This window comes from Ranitomeya variabilis, chromosome 3, assembly GCF_051348905.1.
Source record: "Ranitomeya variabilis isolate aRanVar5 chromosome 3, aRanVar5.hap1, whole genome shotgun sequence".
Classification (NCBI taxonomy): domain Eukaryota; kingdom Metazoa; phylum Chordata; class Amphibia; order Anura; family Dendrobatidae; genus Ranitomeya; species Ranitomeya variabilis.
In genome coordinates, this window is record NC_135234.1 from 481,038,460 (window position 1) to 481,061,717 (window position 23,258).

A 23,258-nucleotide genomic window follows, 5' to 3' on the forward strand; every position below is an offset into this window, starting at 1 on the left:
ATGTAAACCATGTCTCATATCCTGTCGGGTTTGTGAAGGAGAAATGAAAAGCCGGCAATTGAATTACCGGCTTTTCTATAGAACACCGCTGCGTATTTCTCGCAAGTCACACTGCTGGTCCGTGTGTAATCTGTATTTTTCTCGCCCCCATAGATTTTCATTGGTGATTTTTTTGCCCAATACGGTGACAAACGCAGCATGCTGCGATTTTGTACGGCCGTAGAAGACCGTATAATACGGATCCGTAAAACACGGCTAATAGGAGCTGGGCCATAGAGAATCATTGGGCCGTGTGTTATGCATATTTTACAGGTTATTTTCTGCGCTCATACGTCCGTAAAACTCGCCAGTGTGACACCGGCCTAACTGTAAATGCTGTCCCAGACCCGATACCTCCTGCCTGGCTGATTGCTGCTGTTTCATACAATTTGCACGGTGGTGAATTGAGGCCACTTTCCTGGTGTCTGTCCGTCATTTGATGTGTTTTGGCAGAATTTGGGGCCATTACAAGGTGTTGTGTTTGTTTTTGCCTCCCATTGACTTGAACGGCAAATTCGGCAATCGCAATCAGACCAGCACAGTGAACTCTCTGCCATCCCTACTGATATCCCTACTGATGGCGCCATCTCAGTCCATGCTACTGAAGCACTGCAGAAATGATGGCAATAATCTTTGCGGCTACTACTTCCACTTTTCCTGACTTTATCAATGTGAATCTGCCAGTCAGTAGGTGGAATCGGATTTTGCTGTGATTTTCACCACTGGCTTATTAGTAGGCGCTGACTTCACAGCCACGGTCCGTCCTTCATGATGCAAGTGTCCAGATTTCACTCCTTTCAAAGCAACTCCCCACAGCTTTACCGCAGTGACAGCCACCAGATTCCGTGTGGTCCCACGTCACACCCCTAATATTGCGCGCTTTCCATACACTAGTGCCATTACCACTGAGGCAGCAGGAGCGCATATTGCCGGGGACCTCTCAGCACCTACGTAATAATTGCAGCGCATGCGCCTACTACTAGTACACAGAGTTTTCAACACTATTTATGGAACACGCGGATCACGTGGCCGTGACGCAATGGTGCCTGTTGACACGCCCCTCATTCCGATAGGCCAATTGCGGTCTGGCTCCACCCTCAGCTGCGTGTAATTGGCTGTATTCCTACAAGCACCACCTCGTGCCTTTACGGTTGGCTAGCAGTGCTAGAGAAGGCGTGGCTTCTGCGGCCCCGAATGGCGGTGTCTTCCTGTGCCCCCGTGCTCTGTGCAGCGCTCAGGCCGCTGCGGGAGTTTCGCTTCCTGCTTTTCGCCATGATGAACAAATGAACTCGCGGGGAATGAAATTTAAGTTCCAAAAAGGGGAGAAAGTTCTCTGCTTTGAACCAGACCCGACCAAGGCGAAAGTGTTGTACGATGCCAAGGTGCGCGCAGTATGTGGGGGCGTCCAGCGGTGGGCTCTGCTGGGGGGCTGCGGGCATGGGTGACGTCATCACTAGCGTGTGTACGGGAGGGGAGAGCAGAGCCATGGCACTACCTGTGCCGGCGGTTACCGCAGTGGTGACGGTTTCATTGGTTGCCATGGACACCTGCCCTGCTTCTTACACACTGGCATCAGTGATGGTTCCTACATGTGCTGCCATAGACCGGAGGGGGGTACAGGGGCCGCTCCAGTGGGCAGCAGGGGTGATGAGCCAATCACAGACCGAGTGTGCCCAACCCAGAACCCACCCATGGCGGCTCCCTGTGACTGCTGGTATAATGCCCCGTCCGTTATTTGCCCGCTCCGCTCACCCTTTTCTGTAGCTGACTCCGGCATGCCGGTACGGGCAGCACATGACCTCACTGCCATCCGCTACGTGTCGCCGGCAAGCCAACATCTGATGCCAGCCTCTGATTGGCCAGTGCCGCGTATTGCAGTGCAGGGACCCGGCGAGTCTGTGCCACATCCAGGTGTAATTGTCCTCGGCGGACCCCCGGTCACAGAGGGTGTGACTGCGATCATTACGCCCCTGGCTGGTGACATGCTGGGGCGACTGCGTGCCCCCTCTGGCATGTTTGCCACCTTCTGTGATCAGATCATGCTTATCTCGAGCTTTGGTTACATGTGTTTCTTTTCTCAGATCGCAGTTTGTATTAAAATGAATATATCGAACTCTTGCACATTGTCACACTGGCCATTTGGGGCTTTTACACACTTAAAGGGAATCTGTCATGTCCCCTAATGCTCCTAACCCTGAGATATGGGGCAATGGTATTCTCCGAGGAGGGAATGGTCCGCACTCCTCCAGCAGCTTTCAGTCGCCGCTCGGGCCCCACTGAGCTGCAGCGGTAACTCGCACCGACTGACAGCCGCCTCTGCACAGTGTATTTTTATATATAAATTGCTCTCCACCTTTATTCACGACTTCCTCTTTTGTAGGTTGTTGATATTCTCGTCAGTAAGGATGACAAAGGTAGAAAAAATCCCGAGTATCTGATCCATTTTAATGGTTGGAATAGAAGGTAAGTCACATATTATGCAGTATGGCGGCTGTGGGAGAAGTAGCGTTGTATTCTAGTATGCGTAGAAGCACACAAACAAGGCTGGCCACACACACCAAATGGCCAATCTAGCCAGCCGCCTGACTCCATCATAAACATGCATGCTTGTCTCAGCTAGGAATAGGGATAAGCTGTTGCCACAGATGGCCGCTTGTCTCCTGCCAGAATGGGACATGGAAATCAAACTTTCCTCTTTCCTGGACATTTGCTGTTGGTGGGGATTACAATGCCCCCTATGCAAGTACAATTGTGCAACTTTATCAGTTTCTGGCCAATTTTAAAAACTTGCACCACATTTTACTGAGCTGGCTAGATAGCCCATTAATACATTTTGACATGTCCCTGTAAATAATTCGCCTGCTAGAGGTGATGGCACTCGGTAGGTAAGGCTACTTCCACACTAGCGTCGGACGACGCACGACGAATTGCGTCGTTGCAACGTACCGACGCTAGCAGTGAATGCGCCGCACAACGGGGGCAGCGGATGCTGGTTTTTCAACGCATCCGCTGCCCCATTGTGAGGTGCGGGGAGGAGGGGGCGGAGTTCCGGCCGCACATGCGCGGTCGGAAAAGACGGGAACGACGCACCAAAAAACGTTACAAGCAACGTTTTTTGGTGGCGACGGTCCGACGCAACCATCGCGCGACGGTTGCAACGTGTGGCACTGCGTCGCTAATGCAAGTCAATAGAGAAAAAAACGCATCCTGCAAGCACTTTTGCAGGATGCGTTTTTTCTACAAAACGACGCATAGCGACGCAGTGCATGACGCTAGTGTGAAAGTAGCCTTAAGTGAATGATTATAGTTCTATTAATGGAGATTAGATTCCTGACCTACAGTACAGACCAAAAGTTTGGACACACCTTCTCATTTAAAGATTTTTCTGTATTTTCATGACTATGAAAATTGTACATTTAAAACTGAAGGCATCAAAACTATGAATTAACACATGTGGAATTATATACTTAACAAAAAAGTGTGAAACAACTGAAATTATGTCTTATATTCTAGGTTCTTCAAAGTATCCACCTTTTGCTTTGATGACTGCTTTGCACACTCTTGGCATTCTCTTGATGAGCTTCAAGAGGTAGTCACTGGGAATGGTCTTCCAACAATCTTTCAGGAGTTCCCAGAGATGCTTAGCACTTGTTGGCCCTTTTTGCCTTGACTCTGCGGTCCAGCTCACCCCAAACCATCTCAATTGGGTTCAGGTCTGGTGACTGTGGAAGCCAGGTCATCTGGCGTAGTAACCCATCACTCTCCTTCATGGTCAAATAGCCCTTACACAGCCTGGAGGTGTGTTTGGGGTCATTGTCCTGTTGAAAAATAAATGATGGTCCAACTAAACACAAACCGGACGGAATAGCATGCCGCTGCAAGATGTTGTGGTAGCCATGCTGGTTCAGTATGCCTTCAGTAATGAATAAATCCCCAACAGTGTCACCAGCAAAGCACCCCCACACCATCACACCTCCTCCTCCATGCTTCACGGTGGGAACCAGGCATGTAGAGTCCATCTGTTCACCTTTTCTGCCTCGCACAAAGACACGGTGGTTGGAACCAAAGATCTCAAATTTGGACTCATCAGACCAAAGCACAGATTTCCACTGGTCTAATGTCCATTCCTTGTGTTCTTTAGCCCAAACAAGTCTCTTCTGCTTGTTGTCTGTCCTTAGCAGTGGTTTCCTAGCAGCTATTTTACCATGAAGGCCTGCTGCACAAAGTCTCCTCTTAACAGTTGTTGTAGAGATGTGTCTGCTGCTAGAACTCTGTGTGGCATTGACCTGGTCTCTAATCTGAGGTGCTGTTAACCTGCGTATTCTGAGGCTGGTGAATCGGATAAACTTATCCTCAGAAGCAGAGGTGACTCTTGGTCTTCCTTTCCTGGGGCGGTCCTCATGTGAGCCAGTTTCTTTGTAGCGCTTGATGGTTTTTGCCGCTGCACTTGGGGATACTTTCAAAGTTTTCCCAATTTTTCGGACTGACTGACCTTCATTTCTTAAAGTAATGATGGTCACTCGTTTTTCTTTACTCAGCTGCTATTTTCTTGCTATAATACAAATTCTAACAGTCTATTCAGTAGGACTATCAGCTGTGTATCCACCAGACTTCTGCACAACACAACTGATGGTCCCAACCCCATTTATAAGCCAAGAAATCCCACTTATGAAACCTGACAGGGCACACATGTGAAGTGAAAACCATTCCCGGTGACTACCTCTTGAAGCTCATCAAGAGAATGCCCAGAGTGTGCAAAGCAGTTATCAAAGCAAAAGGTGGCTACTTTGCGGAACCTAGAATATAAGACACAATTTCAGTTGTTTCACACTTTTTTTAAGTATATAATTCCACATGTGTTAATTCATAGTTTTGATGCCTTCAGTGTGAATGTACAATTTTCATAGTCAGAAAAATACAGAAAAATCTTTAAATGAGAAGGTGTGTCCAAACTTTTGGTCTGTACTGTATATCCACTGATGAACAGTTATGGTAACCGACATGGTTATGGAAATGGTTATCATTCTCCAGAAGTACAGGAAAAGAGGAAATGTCAGACATTCAAAAATATCTTATCAATTCAATGTTGTTCCAACCAGGGAGGTAATAAATATATTAAAGTGGCCACAGTTTTATTACACTGTGAGAAGCCTGCTCTAGGATCTCTATTTCTCAGGTGCCTGTGAGCAAAGCTAGCAATCTCTGGGTCACAGCAGCCAATCTGACTTCAGAATGGTAGGGTGGACAGCAGTGTGAACAGCCTCTTACTCGAGCACCTCTATCTTCAGTATTAGGTCAGATGGACAGCAGTGTGAGCAGCGTCTTCTTTGAGCACCTCTATCTTCAGTATTAGATCAGCTAGACAGCAGTGTGAGCAGCCTCTTACTCGAGCACCTCTATCTTCAGTATTAGATCAGATAGACAGCAGTGTGAGCAGCCTCTTACTCGAGCACCTCTATCTTCAGTATTAGATCAGATAGACAGCAGTGTGAGCAGCCTCTTACTCGAGCACCTCTATCTTCAGTATTAGATAAGATAGACAGCAGTGTGAGCAGCCTCCTCTTACTCGAGCACCTCTATCTTCAGTATTAGATAAGATAGACAGCAGTGTGAGCAGCCTCCTCTTACTCGAGCACCTCTATCTTCAGTACAAGGCCATGTGCACACGTTAAGTATTTTTCGCGTTTTTTCGCTATAAAAACGTGATAAAAACGCGAAAAAAACGCTTACATATGCCTCCTATTATTTTAAGTGTATTCCGCATTTTTTGTGCAAATGTAGCCTTTTTTTCCGTGAAAAAATCGCATCGCGGAAAAAAAAAGCAACATGTTCATTAAAATGCGGAATTGCAGGGGATTCCGCACACCTAGGGGTCCATTGATCTGCTTACTTCCCGCACGGGGCTGTGCACACCATGCGGGAAGTAAGCAGATAATGTGCGGTTGGTACCCAGGGTGGAGGAGAGGAGACTCTCCTCCACGCACTGGGCACCATATAAGTGGTCAAAAAATAAGAATTAAAATAAAAAACAGTCCTATACTCACCCTCGATGTCTTCCCGCCTCCACTGCATGCTGCCGCTTCGGTTCCTGTAGCTGATGTGCGGTGAAGGACCTTGCCGATGACGTCACTGTCCTGTGATTGGTCGTGAGCGGTCATGTGACCGTGACGTCACGGAAGGTCCTGTGCGCACAGACCAGCTATAGGAAGAGGAACGGACGCCGGTGAGGAGATGTCTGGGTGAGTATAAGCATTTTTTTATTTTTTTTATTATTTTTAAACATTCTCTCTTTTACTATAGATGCTGCATAAGCTGCATCTATAGTAAAAAGTTGGTCACACTTGTCAAACGCTATGTTTGACAAGTGTGACCAACCTGTCAGTCAGTTTTCCAAGCGATGCTACAGATCGCTTGGAAAACTTTAGCATTCTGCAAGCTAATTACGCTTGCAGAATGCAAAAAAACCGCAAAAAAAACGGAAAAAAAACGCAAAAAAAAAAAATGCGGATTTCTTGCAGAAAATTTCCGGTTTTCTTCAGGAAATTTCTGCAAGAAATCCGCAACGTGTGCACATACCCTTAGATCAGCTGGACAGCAGTGTGAGCAGCCTCTTCTTACTCGAGCACCTCTATCTTCAGTATTAGATCAGATAGACAGCAGTGTGAGCAGCCTCTTCTCTGCACACCCCTGGTATTTCCTGTATTAGGCCGGGGTCACAATTTCGAGTGTGATGCGAGAAACTCACGCGAGTCTCACACATCAATACCCGGCACTCGGGACCGGAGCATGTGGCTGCATAGAAATACATGCCACCACACACTCCGGTCCTGAGTGCCAGCGGCAGTTCCAGGCATTGATGTGAGAGACTCGCACAAGTTTCTCGCATCACACTCGCAACTGTGACCCCGGCCTTAGCTCAGAATACTGAATACTTCCTGGGAGCACCTCTTCCTAGACAGAAAGGGCTGAGGCTTCTACTACAAATGCTTACCCGAATCTGTCCTAGTAACATTTTCCCTGATTTCTGTTGGTATAACAAGACGGTGGCCAGTTTTATGTATTACTGTGATTACCTTTTATAGGAAATGTATTTGCTAATTAAAGCTATTTTGGAACGTATTCATAGTGACATTTCCTTTTAAAGAAATTTGTTCTTAAAGTGTGTGTGATAATTCTGCCAACAGAGCGAGTGGTCATAGAGATCTTGACAAGGCCAGACTACCAACGTCATAATGATTAACAATTGCTTCACTACTGCCTAGCTGGGAAGCAGCATGACATTGGCAGTCAGGTCCCATCAACAGAGCAGCCCGGAAGAGCATGGAGCAGCTAATCTCTATCAATGACCGTTCTGTGCCGGCTACAACAGGCCGGTAGCTAGTAACTGCCTGTCTGTTAGTTTATAGACCCACAATGTGTGGTAAGTGTCCTGGAAAAACCCCTTTAACGTGTAGGTACGCCATAAGTCACCTTCCCCCTCTTTTTCCGGGACATGACATCTGATCAGCTGACGTGTCCTTAACAGCAGCGGGTGTAAAGTCGCTCCACCCACGGCTGTTAACGTGTTAAATGCTTTCAATCTGACAGTGGAATTTAACTTGCGCAAACTGGATGCTTGTAATTGCCTCTGCCCTTCGGTGCCCCTGTCACATGATCGCAGGGCGCTGATGGATTGGCATGACAACCCAGGGTTTGCAGGAGACCCCTGTGGTTGTCATTGCTGAACTGCTATGAGCATCGCCCCGCGTCTGGCGCTCCTAGCAGATGACTATTTTTGCTACAAATAGCAGTGCCATGTGTAGTACGAGCGATTAGAAGATCGCAGCTTCATCTCTTAAGGAGACTATCAAAGCATGTAAAAAAAATAAAATAAATGCAATTGCAATAACGGGCAGTCAAAATATCATATCTGTCACAAATGTTATCTATAAAAACGTCAGCTCGATGTGCGAAAAAAAAATAACTCTTCACCCTGCTACAGATTCTAAAAAATGGAGACTCAAGGGGTCTTGGAAAATTGTGCCTTTTTTTCCCCCCTGACAAACTTTGGATATTTTTTTTTTTTTTTTTTACCACTTAAAGGGAACCTGTCACCCCCAAAATCGAAGGTGAGCTAAGGCCACCGGCATCGGGCTTTTCTACAGCATTCTGTAATGCTGTAGATAAGTCCCCGATGTAGTATCCTGAAAGATAAGAAAAAAAGAGGCTAGATTATACTCACGCGGGTGGTCCGATGGGCGTCGCGGTCCGGTCCGGGGCCTCCCATCTTCTTACGATGACGTCCTCTTCTGGTCTTCACGCCACAGCTCCGGCGCAGGCGTACTTTGTCTGCAAAGTACTGCAGTGCGCAGGCGTGGGCCTCTCTGACCTTTCCCGGCGCCTACGCACTGCAGTACTTTGCTCTGCCCTCAACAGGGCAGACACAGTGTGCCTGCGCCGGAGCGTGACTACAAGAAGAGGACGTCATCATAAGAAGATGGGAGGGACCGGACCGCGACGCCCATCGGACCATAACCAGACCGGGACCGCCCCTCGGTGAGTATAATCTAACCTCTTTTTCTCATCTTTCAGGATACATCAGGGGCTCATCTACAGCATTCCAGAATGCTGTAGATAAGCCCCTGATGCTGGTGGGCTTAGCTCATCTTCAATTTTGGGGGTAACAGGTTCCCTTTTAAGTAAAAAAGAACTTATCTTATTTTTCAGACTATAAGACGTACCAGACCATAACACACCCCAAATTTTCAGAAGGAAAATGGTGAAAAAGTGTCAAATGGGGGTCCGTCTTACAGTCCGAATTCAGCTTACCGGGGAGGGGTTTCGGCACAGGTTGAGGAGTGGTCACAGGGGTTGTTCGGTGGTCCAGGCTGGTGCGGTGGCCTCCAGGAAATCCCATCCCAGAATGGTGCGGTGGTGCTGCTCTGTGGTGTGGAGGGGCTCCGCTGGCATTTTGGGACAGGTGACATGCAGGGTGGCGTTGCCGTTGCCTTCTGGGGCAGCGTTGCCGAGATCTGAATCGGAGCATTTTCCCGTTTCTGTGAACTTGTAGAGACCTGGAGAATCACAATAGCAGGTAAGTTTTAGCATACAGTGAACATGGTAAAAAAAAAAAACAACCGTGGGATTGCACTTTTTTTTGCAATTTCACCGCACTTGGAATTTTTTTTCCCGTTTTCTAGTATACTTTATGGTAAAACCAATGGTGTCGTTCAAAATTACTACTCGTCCCATAAAAAGAAAACAAGCCCTCACACAGCCATATTGACAGAAAAACTAAAAAGTTATAGCTCTGGAAAGAGTGGAGCGAAAAAGGAAAACTGAAACACTCAGGGTGGTAAAAGGGTTAAGAATGTCTTATTCAAGGTCTTGCCAGACCATTGTGTAATAGTAATGTATGTACCGTACTTGTTTGATCTGTTTCTGATACCTTTTTAGCTGGGATAGATGGGCAGCAGAAGACCATGTTCTTCGTGATACTGACGAAAACAGGCGATTGCAAAGAAAGCTGGCAAGGAAAGCCGTGGCCCGCATGTAAGGAACCTCTCTAGGTAGACACCTACTGCTGCTACATTTGCATACCCTAGGTTTTTCTCTTGTTTCTTACTTCTCCCTCTTATTTTACTCTGTTTAATGGGAACTATTCGTTAACCTTCTAATAATGTCTGGGGTCCGCTCCATGCTTCTCTGGATAACTGTCCTATTGCACTAATATTAGTATATGTGCTTCTTGCTACTAGTATAAGCTTGGTAAGTGACTGACAATCTAACTTTTCTGAGGGTGTACATGTTGGTTGCAGTTTATCTAATTATTCTTATACTTGTAAAAACCGGCATTTGATAAAATGAGTTTGTGCTGTCCTGCAATGGAAGGAGTAAGCTAGGCCGAGGCAGTACCGGCCCGGAATGACCTGTAACCTCTGAATATGCAATGATCAGTAAGTGCGAGCGTCCCATCACTGCTCTATGCGGTCTTCTCTGACTCCCATGTCTACAGTACTAAGCAATATACGCTAAATCTACTGCATTGGCTTCTGTGATTTCAGGAGGAGGAAAGGAAGAAAGAAGAGACGGTGCCGCTTGCCTGGGGTCGACTCTGTTTTAAAAAGTCTTCCAACTAATGAGAAGGAGGACAATGAGGATCACTGTAAGTGTTATTTCAAAAGTCAGATTCGTTAGGTCACGTTCTGCTCTTTGGTTTTTTTCCTTCCCTTTTTCCAAGGGCCATTTTAATTTTTTTTTTTGTTAAAACTACCGTTTTTGTCTTGTGGGAAAGGTTGTACTTTTGAATGATCTCCTCTATTTTACCTTATGATGTAGTGTAGTTTGAGTTGGTATACATGCAACACACAACGCATGCTCACACTGGCCATAAAACATACAAGAAACAAAATGAGCAAAAAGCCTGCTGTAACTAAATAAGTAAAAAAGCAAAAGTGCATTTAAATAAGAGTTCTTAGTAATACTGTTTGTGATCAAAAATAGCATAAAAGCCATCCCACCGTTGACGAGGTGACTGATCGGGACGGTCCTACACTGTCTAATGTTAAAAACCTTACCATGTGTCAGAGCTGGTCTCAGTGCATGAATAAGCTACAAGTCACCTTTAAAGGGACGAACAAGTACAGCAAAAAGTAAAAATAAAGTTCAAATCGCCCAGCTTTATCCAATTCAAGATAATAAAATCACATGGCATTTTATTGTTCAGAAAAGTCAGATCTAGGAAAGTCTAAAAATTAACCCGATCTGTAAACGCCGCAAACGAAGGGGGGGGGGGGGGGGGGGATTCATGAACGCCAAAGTTTTGTATCAATGCTGTATCAAGTGATCACAATATTAAATCTATCCCAAAATGGTAACAATAAAAATGCTATCTTGCCCGCAAAAAAATTTATTCCCCACTCATTTCCATCATCCAAAATCTAAAAATGTAATGGGTCTCAGAAAACGTCGATACAACCCTTTTTTTTTTTTTTTTTTTTTTTTTTTTACCACTAAAATAATTAAAAAACAACAACAATTGTTTGGTTTGACGTCATCATATTGACAAGCAGAATCCTATTGCCAAGTCATTTATTACTACAAGATGTACGCCATAAAAAATACTCAACTTTTTTTCATTTTTCTGTACATTTATGTGTCATTAAAAAGTCCAACTTGTCCTGCAGTATACGAGTCCCCCCCCATGTCTGCAGGCAGAAAAATAATTTGAAGAGGTTGAAAAAACAAAAACGCAAAAACTGAAATTGACTACTTTAGGAAGCGGTTAAAATGTGTGGTGAAGAGAAAAAAAATAATGGTGTGCACAGATTTGTGCTTCTGGTTTTTGGCTTGTGCACAGTTGAATAGAGTGATACGTTGTAACAACTTCCAGCTGTATGTTGGCGTAAGTCCTGACTTAAGTTTTGCCTAAAATGTAATACTAGCATGCAGCGTTAAGATTTCAAGAGCCAGAAAATGGAGGCCATAGGTTGTTCTGGATGAAGCAGTCGTGTGACACGCACTTAAGTTCTGACTTATCTTGTTTTCTGTGCTGCAGATCTAAATTTATCATCTGCTCCGTTCTTCTTGTGCTATTTTTGTGATAGTTTATGCTGAATGTAAACCGCTTCTTGAGTGCGGAGATGTAAATGTTTGTTCTTTTGTGCGGTGCTAAAAGATGAAAGTATGTAGAACACAAACATTTACGGTAACCAGCCGCACTATATTTATCCCATAGCACTGAGCAGTTCATCAGAGGACAGCGAGGACGGGACGGATGAGGAAATAAAAAGCGAGGAAAGTGATTTTGAAGAAAAGGCAGAAATGGTAAGTCTAGCCGACATGTGGAAACAAGCGCCAAGGGATGCAAGGAAATCGGCTATGTAGTAACTCCGACCCCAGCTTTAGAAAAAGTGTTATTCAAGGAATTGTCTGGGCTTAATCTACAAGCAGTCACTCTGCGGCTGCAGACTTGTGAATCATCACATCGTGTATCATGAGAATTCTTCCACTTTTCTTGCTCGTGACCGCAAGTATCCAATATGCATACTGTGGCCACATTCCGACTAGTCTTTTTCCAGCCTTGCGCATTGAGTGAGGCCATGCAAGTCTAGTCAGAATGTGGCCATTATTGGATCATAGGAATTAAAGGTTTCAAACTGCACGTATCTTGAACATAGTATATCAATATAAAGGCCCTTATTTATATATAAATAACTAACTTGGTACAGTTAATTTGATGCCAGTTAAAGATGGACGCCGCTAGAGCAGAAGCCAGAGAGTACAAGGTGACTCCAGTGATTTCAGGCTAAATCCTCTTTCGCTGTATGAATGTAAACCAAGCCTAAATGGCCGTACACTATTTAGGAATTCTTACATTATCGGTTTGATTTTGTTCTTCGTTTTTGGATGGGCTACTTGATTTCCTTCTTTTATAGAAAGAAGAACAAGAGATTCTCTCAAAACGAGACATGGAAGAAAAAAACATTGTAATAGAAATACCTGAAATTCTCAAGAAGAAGCTGGAAGAAGATTGTTATTACATAAACAAGCGCAAACGGGTAAGGTCTCTCGTTCTTTGGCCGCTCAGTCCTGGTATTGTCACTTATTGTGGGCACCATGGTGGTGGTACTGTCCTGAAACTGGGTGACACTGATAATATGCAGAGTTCTCTTATAATATGGAAGAAATCTACTGTTTGACATCTCATGGTTGGTATGGTTATTTCCTCTAGAAATTCTGCCATGCCTCTCAAGTAGATGAGCTCCATGCTGCATGTCATCTGGTGTCTGTAGGTTGGGGCTGGATGATTGAGGGGGAAAACTTTTTTTTTTTTTTTTTTATTAGTCCTTTTTTTAGGTGTTGTGCTCATTTGCTGTAATCGGTGCAACAAAGTGGCATAAACTCTAGCAAAAATGTACTCCATCTTAAAGGGAACTTGACATCCATAAATCGGCTATTAATTTCATGCAATGCTCATGCAGTCAACTCAGTTGATTGATGATAACTGTTTTCATGGCTAAGCTGTATGCTTCGTCATTCTGCCATAGTTAGAAATTGAAACTTTGCCTCCTTTTGTCTAAAACTTTCTACCCAGAGCCATCGGGCTGTTTTGCATAGTCCGTCATTCTTTGTAACCCGCCCATTCTCTCTTGATTAATCACTCCACATTCTGACATCAGAACAGACGTTTCTAAAATGCTCTACATGTCCTGTTCTAATAGTGAGCAGGAGTGGCGCTCTCTGGTCTAGCATGGGAGAGATTGTGTGTGTGTGGTAAGCTTGGTGAGGCTTCTCCTGTGTCTGGACCTAGAAGAGTATTTGTGGGATTTCAATGTTTCCTGTGCTGATATCTCAGGTTGTGGTGTGGTCATTCAGAGTAGCTGTGTTTGTAAGGCTGGGTTCACATTGCATTATAGGCGTCCTTTAGAAGGACTGCTTTATAACGCGGTGTAACGCAGTCCGTTAACGCCGCCATTAAGTCCTATGTCAGACGCATCGCTAGCGCACGTCCACAATGGGCGTGCGCTAGCGATGTGCCGTCATTGAGTGACGGACCCTGGGACGCGGGCTGCAGCGTTTCCGGGTCCGTCACCGCTAGCACAGGTAGAGCATCTGCTAGCTCTATCTGCTCTAGCGCGCTGACATAACGCAAGTGCCGATAACAGCAGCCTGCTAACGCAATGTGAACCTGGCCTAAGGGTGACTAGGTTGGGATGCTGTACCGCGCCGATGACCCAGGGTAACTGGTTTACACAAGTGGGAGAATTTTTTTTTTTTTTTTAATTGACTGCTGGACAATCGTAACTAAGTTAAGGAGACCATATAAAATAAGTCTACTCTGTCCTTCCACAGCAGCTCCATCTCTGCAATGTTGACGCCACTGTTCCCACACTAACGACGTGTCAGAATGCTGCTTTTTAGCTGCAGCTGATCAATTTTCTGTCGTTGCAGACAATCATACTGACAAAATAAGACTTCAATGGGCATGTGACACAACAATGTCATTTCATTCTCTGGGAACAGCGGCATCAACATCGCTGGAATGGCCCTGCTGTGAGAGGTGAGTGTAGACCAGGTGTGGGCAATTTTTCAAAAGGCCACATTATATGCTGTAACAGTCGGGGAGGGCCGAACCAACATTCCAAACATAATTCTACTTATATTTTTTTATTTACATATATTTTTTTTCTCACTTTAACCCCTTAACCCCCAGAGCTTATTTCGGTTTTGCGTTTTCGTTTTTCACTTCCCTCCTTCCCAGAGTCATAACTTCTTTTTTTTTTTTTTGCGGGACGAGTTGTACTTTTGAATGACACCATTGGTTTTACCATGTCATGTACTAGAAAACTTGTGTTTTTGTTTTAACTTTTTTACTAAGTTCACCAAATGCTAAAACTGACCTGCCATTGTGATTCTCCAGGTCATTACAAGTTCAAAGACACCAAACATGTCTAGGTTCTCTTTTTTTTTTTATCACAGTGGTGAAAAAAACTTACAAACTTTGATTTAAAAAAAAAAAAAAATTTGCGCCATTTACCCGTAGCGTCTCCATTTTTCGTGATCTGGGGTCGGGTGAGGGCTTATTTTTTGAGTGCCGAGCTTACATTTTTAATGATACCATTTTGGTGCAGATATGTTCTTTTGATCGCCCGTTACTGCATTTTAATGTAATGTCGTGGCAACCAAAAAACGTATTTCTGGCATTTTGACTTTTTCTCGCTACGGCGTTTAGCGATCAGGTTAATTCCTTTTTATTTTGAATGGGGCGAAAGGGGGGTGATTTGAACACATATATTATTATTTTTTATTATTTTTTTTTTTTATTACTTTTTTCATATTTTGAACCCCTTTCTGACATTAGACATACTATCCCGTCAAGGTGGTATGGGCCCGTATGACCACCGACAGGATAGTACATCTAACGCGATCAGCTGCGCTCACGGGTGGGGGGCGTGGTGGAGGGCGGCCGTTCATGGACCGCTCCTGGCACATTAACCCCCGGAACACTGCAGTCATGATCACAGCGTTCCGGCGGCATAGGGAAGCATCGCGCAGGGAGGGGGCTCCCTGCGTGCTTTCCTGAAACCCTCGGAACAACGCAATGTGATCGCGTTGCTCCGAGCGTCTCCTCTGTCCTCTTGCCTGCAGGCCCCAGATCCAAGATGGCCGCGGGGCTCCTTCCAGGTCCTGCAGGGAGGGTGGCTTGCAAGCGTTTACTCAGAGCAGGCGCCAGCAAGCCTCCTGCAGTGCCTGTCAAATCACTGATCTGACACAGTGCATTGCAAAGTGTCAGATCAGCGATCTGACACTATACTGTGATGTCCCACACTGGGACAAAGTAACAAAAAAAAAAATCCTAAATAAAAAAAAAAAATAGTTCCAATAAATACATTTTTATGTAAATAAAAGTAAACATATTTAATATCGCCTCGTCCATAACGACCCGACCTATAAAACTGTCCCACTAGTTAACCCCTTCAGTGAACACCGTAAAAAAAAAACTAGGCAAAAAACAACTCTTTATTATCATACCGCCAAACAAAAAGTGGAATAACACGTGATCAAATAGACTGATATAAAAATAATTGTACCGCCGAAAACATCATCTTGTCCCGCAAAAAACGAGCCTCCATACAGCGTCGTTAACGAAAAAATAAAAAAGTTATAATCCTCAGAATAAAGCGATGCAAAAATAATTTTTTCTATAAAATAGTTTTTATTGTATAAAAGCGCCAAAACATAAAAAAATAATACGGTATAAATGAGGTATCGCTGTAATCGTACTGACCCGAAGAATAAAAGTGCTTTATCAATTTTAGCACACGCGGAACAGTATAAACGCCCCACCCAAAAGAAATTCATGAATAGCTGGTTTTTGTTCATTCTGCCTAACAAAAATCTGACTATATCTGACGATTCCTCTGACGCTGCACAGTATGAGGAAGGCGGAGGGAGATTTGGGAGAGCCGGAGATAAATACTGTGCATGCCCAAGAATCCCAGCCCCGCAGTGTGAATAAATCAGAAGAGACTGCGGGGCGGGATCTCGGGCCGAGCGTCCACACAGGCGCAGTAATCAAGATATCAAATGATGTCAGTGGACGGGCAGCGCTAACTGCGCATGGCCAAGGCATAAGATGACTGCACAGGCGCCGGGACAATTGAATAATACGGAGGAGGCGGCGCCCAGCGCCAAGAGGCCATGAGTGACGGCTGTGGTGCGTCTGGATTGGGGGGGGAGGGAAGACCTGCCCCCAGGACTATTTCAAGGTATGAGGGACAAATTTCAAAAAAGATTATTTCTCCTTCGCCACATTGGGGGACACAGGACCATGGGTGTTATGCTGCTGTCACTAGGAGGCTGACACTAAGTTGAGACAAAAAAGGGTAGCTCCTCCCCTGCAGTATACACCCTCATGCTGGCTTCCAGAGACCCAGTTCAAGCTTAGTGTCCGTAGGAGGCACACTGGATTTAAACCTTTTTATATCCGGACGAAGGGGCGACGGATTCTTTCATGTTCCGATCTCCCCGAACCAACAACAGGCGAGCACGGGAGTTTTACCTCTCCGTATCCTCTCCTGCGATGTGGGATGCCACTGCCTGCGCTGACCCTTTTTTGGGCGACGGGCCCCTTCAAGGGCACCGATCTCCCCCGTACTTACAGACGAGCACTGTTGTTTCCTCCAGTATCCTCTTCTGCAGCCAGGCCTTTATTGACGGACATCTGCCCGGCCCACCAGGTTTCACCCTCGGCTGTACAGAGGCACTCTTCCACTGTGGCGTCCATGCAGCCCCCACTGCATCACCACTGAAAAAGCGGATGATGGAAGGAGGCGGACGGTTCCTCTCCACCCCCCTTTCATGTGGATGGAGGCTCCCCCAACCCTGCACCGTCCTATTTACCCCGGGCACCTTTATTGGGGTAAGTGCAGGCAGCGTGCGCCCCTGCCGCTGTGTATCGTCTAGGGGGTTGGTTTTTTCTTATGGCGGTCACTTTTTGGGGGGCTCCTTAGCGGCAGGATCCTTACCGTAGCGCCACGATTCTTTTCCCTGTGGTCCGCGGGTGCGCGCCGGCCGAGGCCAGAAATTTAGTCCCCGGCTTCGGCCTTGTCTAGGCCGCACTCCGGTAGGCTCCGCCCACTCCACGCATCATTCCTACGGCCCCGCCCACGCTTCTGGCGCTTCTCGCTCCCTGCGAGACTACACATCAGAGTCTCGGCAGCCATCTTCCTTCTGCAACACGTAGCGCCGGCCGGTTTTCTCTTCCCCACGGAGGATCTCTTCCCTTCTCCACTCAGCTATTGCGGGGCACAGGACCGGGTAAGGAGACGGCACTAACTGCTTCCCTGCAGCGTTACCCCTCAGCTTCCTCATAGCAGCTTTGTTCTTTACATTGGGGTACAACATGTCCCAGTCAAGGGGTAAAAAGATCACTAAGGTACATACAACCCTTTTCTCTGCTTGTACCACCTGCCAGGCTCCTCTCCCCAGGCCTCAAAGCTCCCCGCTCTGCCCAGCCTGTGATGCCCAATGTGCCCAGGAGCCCTCCGCCGCTACCGACCCCAGTGTTCCTAGCCCCCCTGAGTGGGCCACGTCACTGTCCCAATCCGTGGTTTCGCTAGCTAATGCGATTGAATCCCTTCATGACCCCTCTGGGGAGTGGGGTGTTCGTTTTCCTGGGTTAAGAGACCCCTCTACAACAGGGGAATAATCGGCCAGCAGGGGCCGCTCTCACCCGCAGGAGGTTCGGACATCCACAAAATGGATCCGCACTACCTCTCCTGATCATTCACCACGCCATTCAGTCTCGAGTAGCTCCACTTCTCGCTCACCCTCCCCAGGGGCTAGAAGCGATCACGACTGAGTATGAGTCTGAGGCGTCCATGGACCCGGATTCCCCGGAGTTCCGATCAACTGTTGACTCCCTCATTGAGGCTGTCAATCATGCGCTAAAGATTAATGATGGCTCTAATTCAGCTCCGGATCACGCAGTTTCCTTCACTAGAAACAAGCGATCCCATAAGGTGTTCGCCTCCCATCCAGATTTTCTAGAGATAGTTCGGAGGCACAGGGAGCGACCGGATAAACGCTTTACGGGTAAAAAGGTCCTGGAATCTAAATATCCCTTTTCCTCAGATCTGGTTAGGGATTGGACGGAACCACCGCTGGTAGATCCTCCGGTATCGCGTCTGGCTACCAAAACGCTGTTATCAGTACCTGACGGGGCATCAATCAAAAATCCCACAGAACGCCAGTTAGATTTCCTGGCGCGCTCAGTGTATGAAGCCTCAGGTTCCTCCCTATCTCCTTCCTTCGCTGCGGCATGGGTCGCCAAAGCAATGGTTTTCTGGGCAGAGGCTCTTGCACATTCCATTCAGGACCACGCTCTTCCGTCTGAAGCGGCGGACCTCGCCAAACAAATTGCTATGGCAGCAGATTATGTGATGTACGCATCTTTAGACGCAGCAGAATGTGCGGCAACCGCGGCTTCAAACGCCGTCACCATCAGGAGAGCTATCTGGCTTGGAGAGTGGCGTGCGGATTCCTCCTCAAAAAAAGTCTCTGATTTCTCTCCCTTTTCAGGGCGGACGCCTATTTGGAGAAAGATTGGACCAACTTATTTCCGATGCTACAGGGGGAAAAAGCAAGTTTCTCCCCCAACACAGGCCAAAAGCTGCTTTTCAGCGCCAGCAGCATTTTCGTTTTCGCCCCTTTCGCGGTGGCTTTTTCTGGTCCAACCCCACAGCATCGTCCAGATCAGAACGGTCTACACGCAGAGATTCTCGGCCTTCTTACAGACCGAACCAGTCCTGGCAGGGTAAACCTAGACAACCCAGAACCAGAGGTTCTAGACCTTCCAGATTTCCTTCCCAATGACTCGGGGAGAATTCCAGTCGACACCACCGAGGTAGGCGGACACCTGCTTCTTTTTCGACACGTCTGGCTTTCCGTCATCCACGACGAATGGGTCAGAGACCTGGTGTCTTCTGGTTACGAAATAGAATTCTCTGCCTCCCCTCCAGCTCTGTTTTTTCCCTCTCGTCTCCCAAGTTCGAGCGCTCAGTCTCGCGCTCTTCACTGCGCCATCGATTCCCTCCGCAAAACGGGGTCATCATTCCGGTTCCGGAACACGAGAGATTCAGAGGTTTTTACTCAAACCTCTTCGTCGTGCCAAAGAAGGACGGGACAGTGCGCCCCATCTTGGACTTGAAGCACCTAAACAAGCACGTAAAAGTACGGCATTTCCGGATGGAATCCCTCCGGTCGGTCATCTCGTTGGAAAGAGGTGAGTTCCTGGCATCAATAGACATCAAAGATGCTTACCTTCACATCCCAATCTTCCCGCCACATCAAAAGTTCCTCCGTTTTGCCATCCAAGAGGACCATTTTCAATTCACGGCCTTACCCTTCGGTCTTGCCACAGCACCCAGGGTATTCACGAAGGTCATGGCGGCTGTCATGGCCATTCTAAACTCCTGAGGAGTGGTCGTGTTGCCATACTTAGACGACCTTCTGGTAAAAGGTCCATCTTTTCATGCCTGCGAGGCAAGTGTCCGCATTACGTTGGATTCCCTTTCGCGCCTGGGTTAGTTAATCAACTTGGACAAGTCCTCCCCTGTTCCAGCTCGAAGGATCTCTTTCCTAGGCATGATCCTGGACACGTCCAGGGGGCTGGTCTTTCTCCCTCGGTCCAAGGCCCAAGCGCTTCAACAGGGAGCACGGACGCTTTCTCGCCCTTGCCCGCTGTCCATTCGGTTTGCCATGAAGATCCTGGGGAAGATGGTGGCCTCAATGGAAGCAATTCCCTTCGCCCAACTGCATCTCCGTCCCTTACAACAAGCTCTATTGGACAATTGGGACAGGAGTCCCTTTACACTCGACCGGCCATGTCCTCTGTCCCCACGGACCAGGCAAGCGCTCACGTGGTGGACTTTGGAATCATCTCTCAACCAGGGGAGATCTTTTCTCCCGATCCATTGGCAGGTGGTGACCAGAGACGCCATACTCCTCGGTTGGGGAGTGGTGTTTCTCCACCACACTGTCCAGGGGCGTTGGTCGATTCGGGAGTCGAAACTTCCCATAAACATTCTGGAGATCCGTGCTATCAGGTTTGCCCTGAGATCTCTTTACTCCCTGCTCGCGGGTCACCCAGTCCGAATACAGTCGGACAACGTCACAGCTGTGGCGTACATAAACCATCAGGGGGGTACCCGCAGCAGGGCGGTGATGCAGGAGGTCTCTCACATTCTCCGTTGGGCCGAGGACAACCACTCCACCATTTCCGTGGTGCACATTCCGGGTGTCGAGAACTGGGCGGCGGACTTTCTCAGCCGTCAGGGTCTTGCCTCGGGAGAGTGGGAACTCCATCCAGAAGTTTTTCATCAAATCTGCCTTCGCTGGGGAACTCCGGACGTGGATCTGATGGCGTCCAGGCTGAACGCCAAAGTCCCCAACTTTATAGCGCGTTCTCGGGATCCCCGGGCCGCCGGGGTGGATGCACTGATATTCCCATGGCACCGGTTCCGATTCCCGTACGTGTTCCCTCCACTTCCTCTGTTGCCGAAGGTGATCCGAAAAATCAAGATGGAGGGGGTTCCGGTGATCCTTATCGCCCCGGATTGGCCACGTCACGCATGGTATGCAGAACTCGTTCATCTCGTATCCGACATTCCCTGGCGGTTACCAGACCGCCCAGATCTGCTGCTCCAAGGACCGATCTACCATCAGAGCTCAGGGGCCCTACGTTTAACGGCTTGGCTGTTGAAACCTGGATCCTAACTCAAGCAGGTTTCTCCCAGCAGGTCATTTATTCAGTCGCCATGACAGCACAACGGGAGAGAGGGGATCCGCCCTTCAGGGACAGGAAACCTACAGACGTAAAAAGGCGGTACCTCTCTCAGTTGGTTTCCTGTCCCTGACAGCGGAACCTCTTCAGACAGGCCTCGTGAAGAAGGTCGAAGAAAGAAAGTCCCACTCCTGACAGACCGGTACAGGTAGCGGGGGTCCCCTACCTCGGCCTGGTCAGGAGGATGGATGCACCACACGGCAGGGGGACTGTTTGTGTAGGTGGCAGCAGGAGGAAGCAGCTCTTGGGGAGGGCTGGCTTCTATGGTGTCCGCGCCTGGTAAGTATCGTGTTGCCGCGTCTGCTGGAGCCTGGGATCTGCCGCTGCCTGCGCTGGTGCCGGCATCGGCTGGGGAGTGCGGCCGTCCTTGTTCGGCGCGTCTGCTCCCTGCGCCGCAGCCGCGACCGGAAGGGGCGTGTCCGGATGATGCGGCGGGTGGCGCGGGCCGGATGACGCAGCCGGGCATGCGCGGTGGCGCTTTGTTCCCGGCTAATGGCGGCGTCTGGGGGGGGGGGGATTTTGACCTCGGGGGGGGGGGGGTCTCCGGCACTAGGGGGCGCGGCTCGAGCGGTGGACCGGACCCTATCGGTACACAGGACCGATCAGCGGCACCTGTAGTTTAGTTTCCCTGCTGACCCCCATCCGGGGGTGGTACCCAGGGGTAAGTATTTAAGCCTTGCACGTGGACCACAGCTTGTTCCTGACCGTCTGTCCATTATGGAGTCACCGGAAGGAACACCGCAGCTGAGCGGTGAGCAGCAGCGACCACTTGAGCAGCCTCAAGTAGAAAAGCCCTTGAGAAGCTCCCAGCGACGTTCTAATGACAGTAGTCACGCTGGTCGAGCTAAGGAGACCCGGTCATCAAAGTCCTCAGGCCGTGAAAGTTCGTCGGCTACGAAGGACCCCCCGAATACGGTACCACTCATTTCTGGCTGGGTAAGTGATCTACGTGAAAGTTCACTTATTGATCATTGTTCCCCTCTTATTCCCTCTCTCCTTATTAGGGGAGGAAGTGTGTAACTAAGGCCAAACATAGGCAGTGTGCCGAATGCGCAGAGCCGCTTCCGGATGGGCATGTAAAAAGATTGTGTAAATCCTGTATTCAACAATTACTAGAGGAAGAGGCTCCTGATCTGACCTCTACAATAAGAAAGATGGTTAGACAAGAAGTCAGAAGTTCTGTGAGATCCAGGTCTCGTATAACAGAAACTGGAAGGTCTTCCCCTGTATCAGAAGTATTTTCGGAGTCGGGTGAGCTCAGCTCAGGGTCCCACCCGTCTTCTTCCTCTGAGGAATTGGAATCTAGTCGGGCCTGTTTGTCCCTTGATAGTTAACCATCTGGTCAAGGCAGTTAACAGTACAATGGGGATAGAGGACACCCAGTCGGAATGCTCCATTCAGGACGTTATGTTCAAGGGTATAGAGCGGAAGTCCCGAAGGGCCTTTCCAGTGGTTGACAAGATTAAGACGCTAATTTCAAGAGAATGGAAGAAACCCGAGAGGAAGGGGTCACTTCCGCCTGCATTTAAGAGAAGGTATCCCTTCGAGGAGGAGGCTTCATCCTCATGGGATAAGGTTCCGAAGTTAGATGCGGCAGTTGCCAAGGCATGCAAAAAAACATCTCTCCCCTTTGAGGACTTGGGGAACCTAAAGGACCCATTAGATAGAAAAGCTGATATCTTCCTTAAAGGAGCCTGAGAGACTTCGGCTGGATTCTTGAGACCGGCTATAGCGGCCACCTGTACAGCTTGGTCCTTGATGGTGTGGTTAAGTCACCTTGAAGATCAGCTCAGGGATAAAGTCCCCAGGACTGAAATATTATCCTCTATGCCTATAATCCAGGATGCTGCAGCTTTCCTTTCGGACGCATCAGCAGACTCGGTCAGATTGGCTGCCAGGTCCTCAGCGTTATCTAACGCAGCCCGGAGAGCGCTATGGATAAAATGCTGGCCGGGGGACTTACAGGCCAGAACAAAGTTGTGTAGCATTCCCTGTGAAGGAGCTCATTTATTCGGACCTGTCCTAGACGAGCTATTAGAAAAAGCGGGAGATAATAAAAAACGCTTCCCTTTCCTTGGAAAACCCTTTCACTGATGGGACTACAATAGAGGGTGGTCTAACCGCAGAAGGCCATATAGAGATTCTAACAGGGAATCTACTAGATACGACAGCAACAGAAGAAGGGGTAAAGGATTTATGTTTAATCCTTCACGAGATTCTAAAAAACCACAATGACTGGCGGACCAGGTGGGGGGTAGGCTTTTGGCCTTCTACCCGGCCTGGGTACAGATCACGAGCAGTCCATGGATTCTGGGCATTGTGGAAAAGGACCAAAGGTTCGATTTCCACCATATTCCTCGGGACAAGTTTAGGTTGACACCTGTTCGTTCCT

General features: G+C 47.8%; 1 protein-coding gene across 2 annotated transcripts in view; it reads left to right on the plus strand.

The window, feature by feature from the left end:
* The first annotated feature begins 1,193 nt into the window (after positions 1 to 1,193).
* The window catches only part of MSL3 (MSL complex subunit 3), a 61,521-nt gene continuing 39,456 nt past the window's right edge, over positions 1,194 to 23,258 (plus strand). The window contains exons 1-6 of one of the 2 annotated variants that reach the window (XM_077296702.1): positions 1,194 to 1,421; positions 2,420 to 2,502; positions 9,475 to 9,570; positions 10,083 to 10,183; positions 11,756 to 11,844; positions 12,456 to 12,578. In XM_077296702.1, the coding sequence (XP_077152817.1) occupies positions 1,323 to 1,421; positions 2,420 to 2,502; positions 9,475 to 9,570; positions 10,083 to 10,183; positions 11,756 to 11,844; positions 12,456 to 12,578 (591 nt within the window). In that variant the 5' untranslated portion in view covers positions 1,194 to 1,322. Of the gene's footprint in view, positions 1,422 to 2,419; positions 2,503 to 9,474; positions 9,588 to 10,082; positions 10,184 to 11,755; positions 11,845 to 12,455; positions 12,579 to 23,258 lie in introns of both variants that reach the window. The other variant, XM_077296703.1, reaches the window with a different exon arrangement.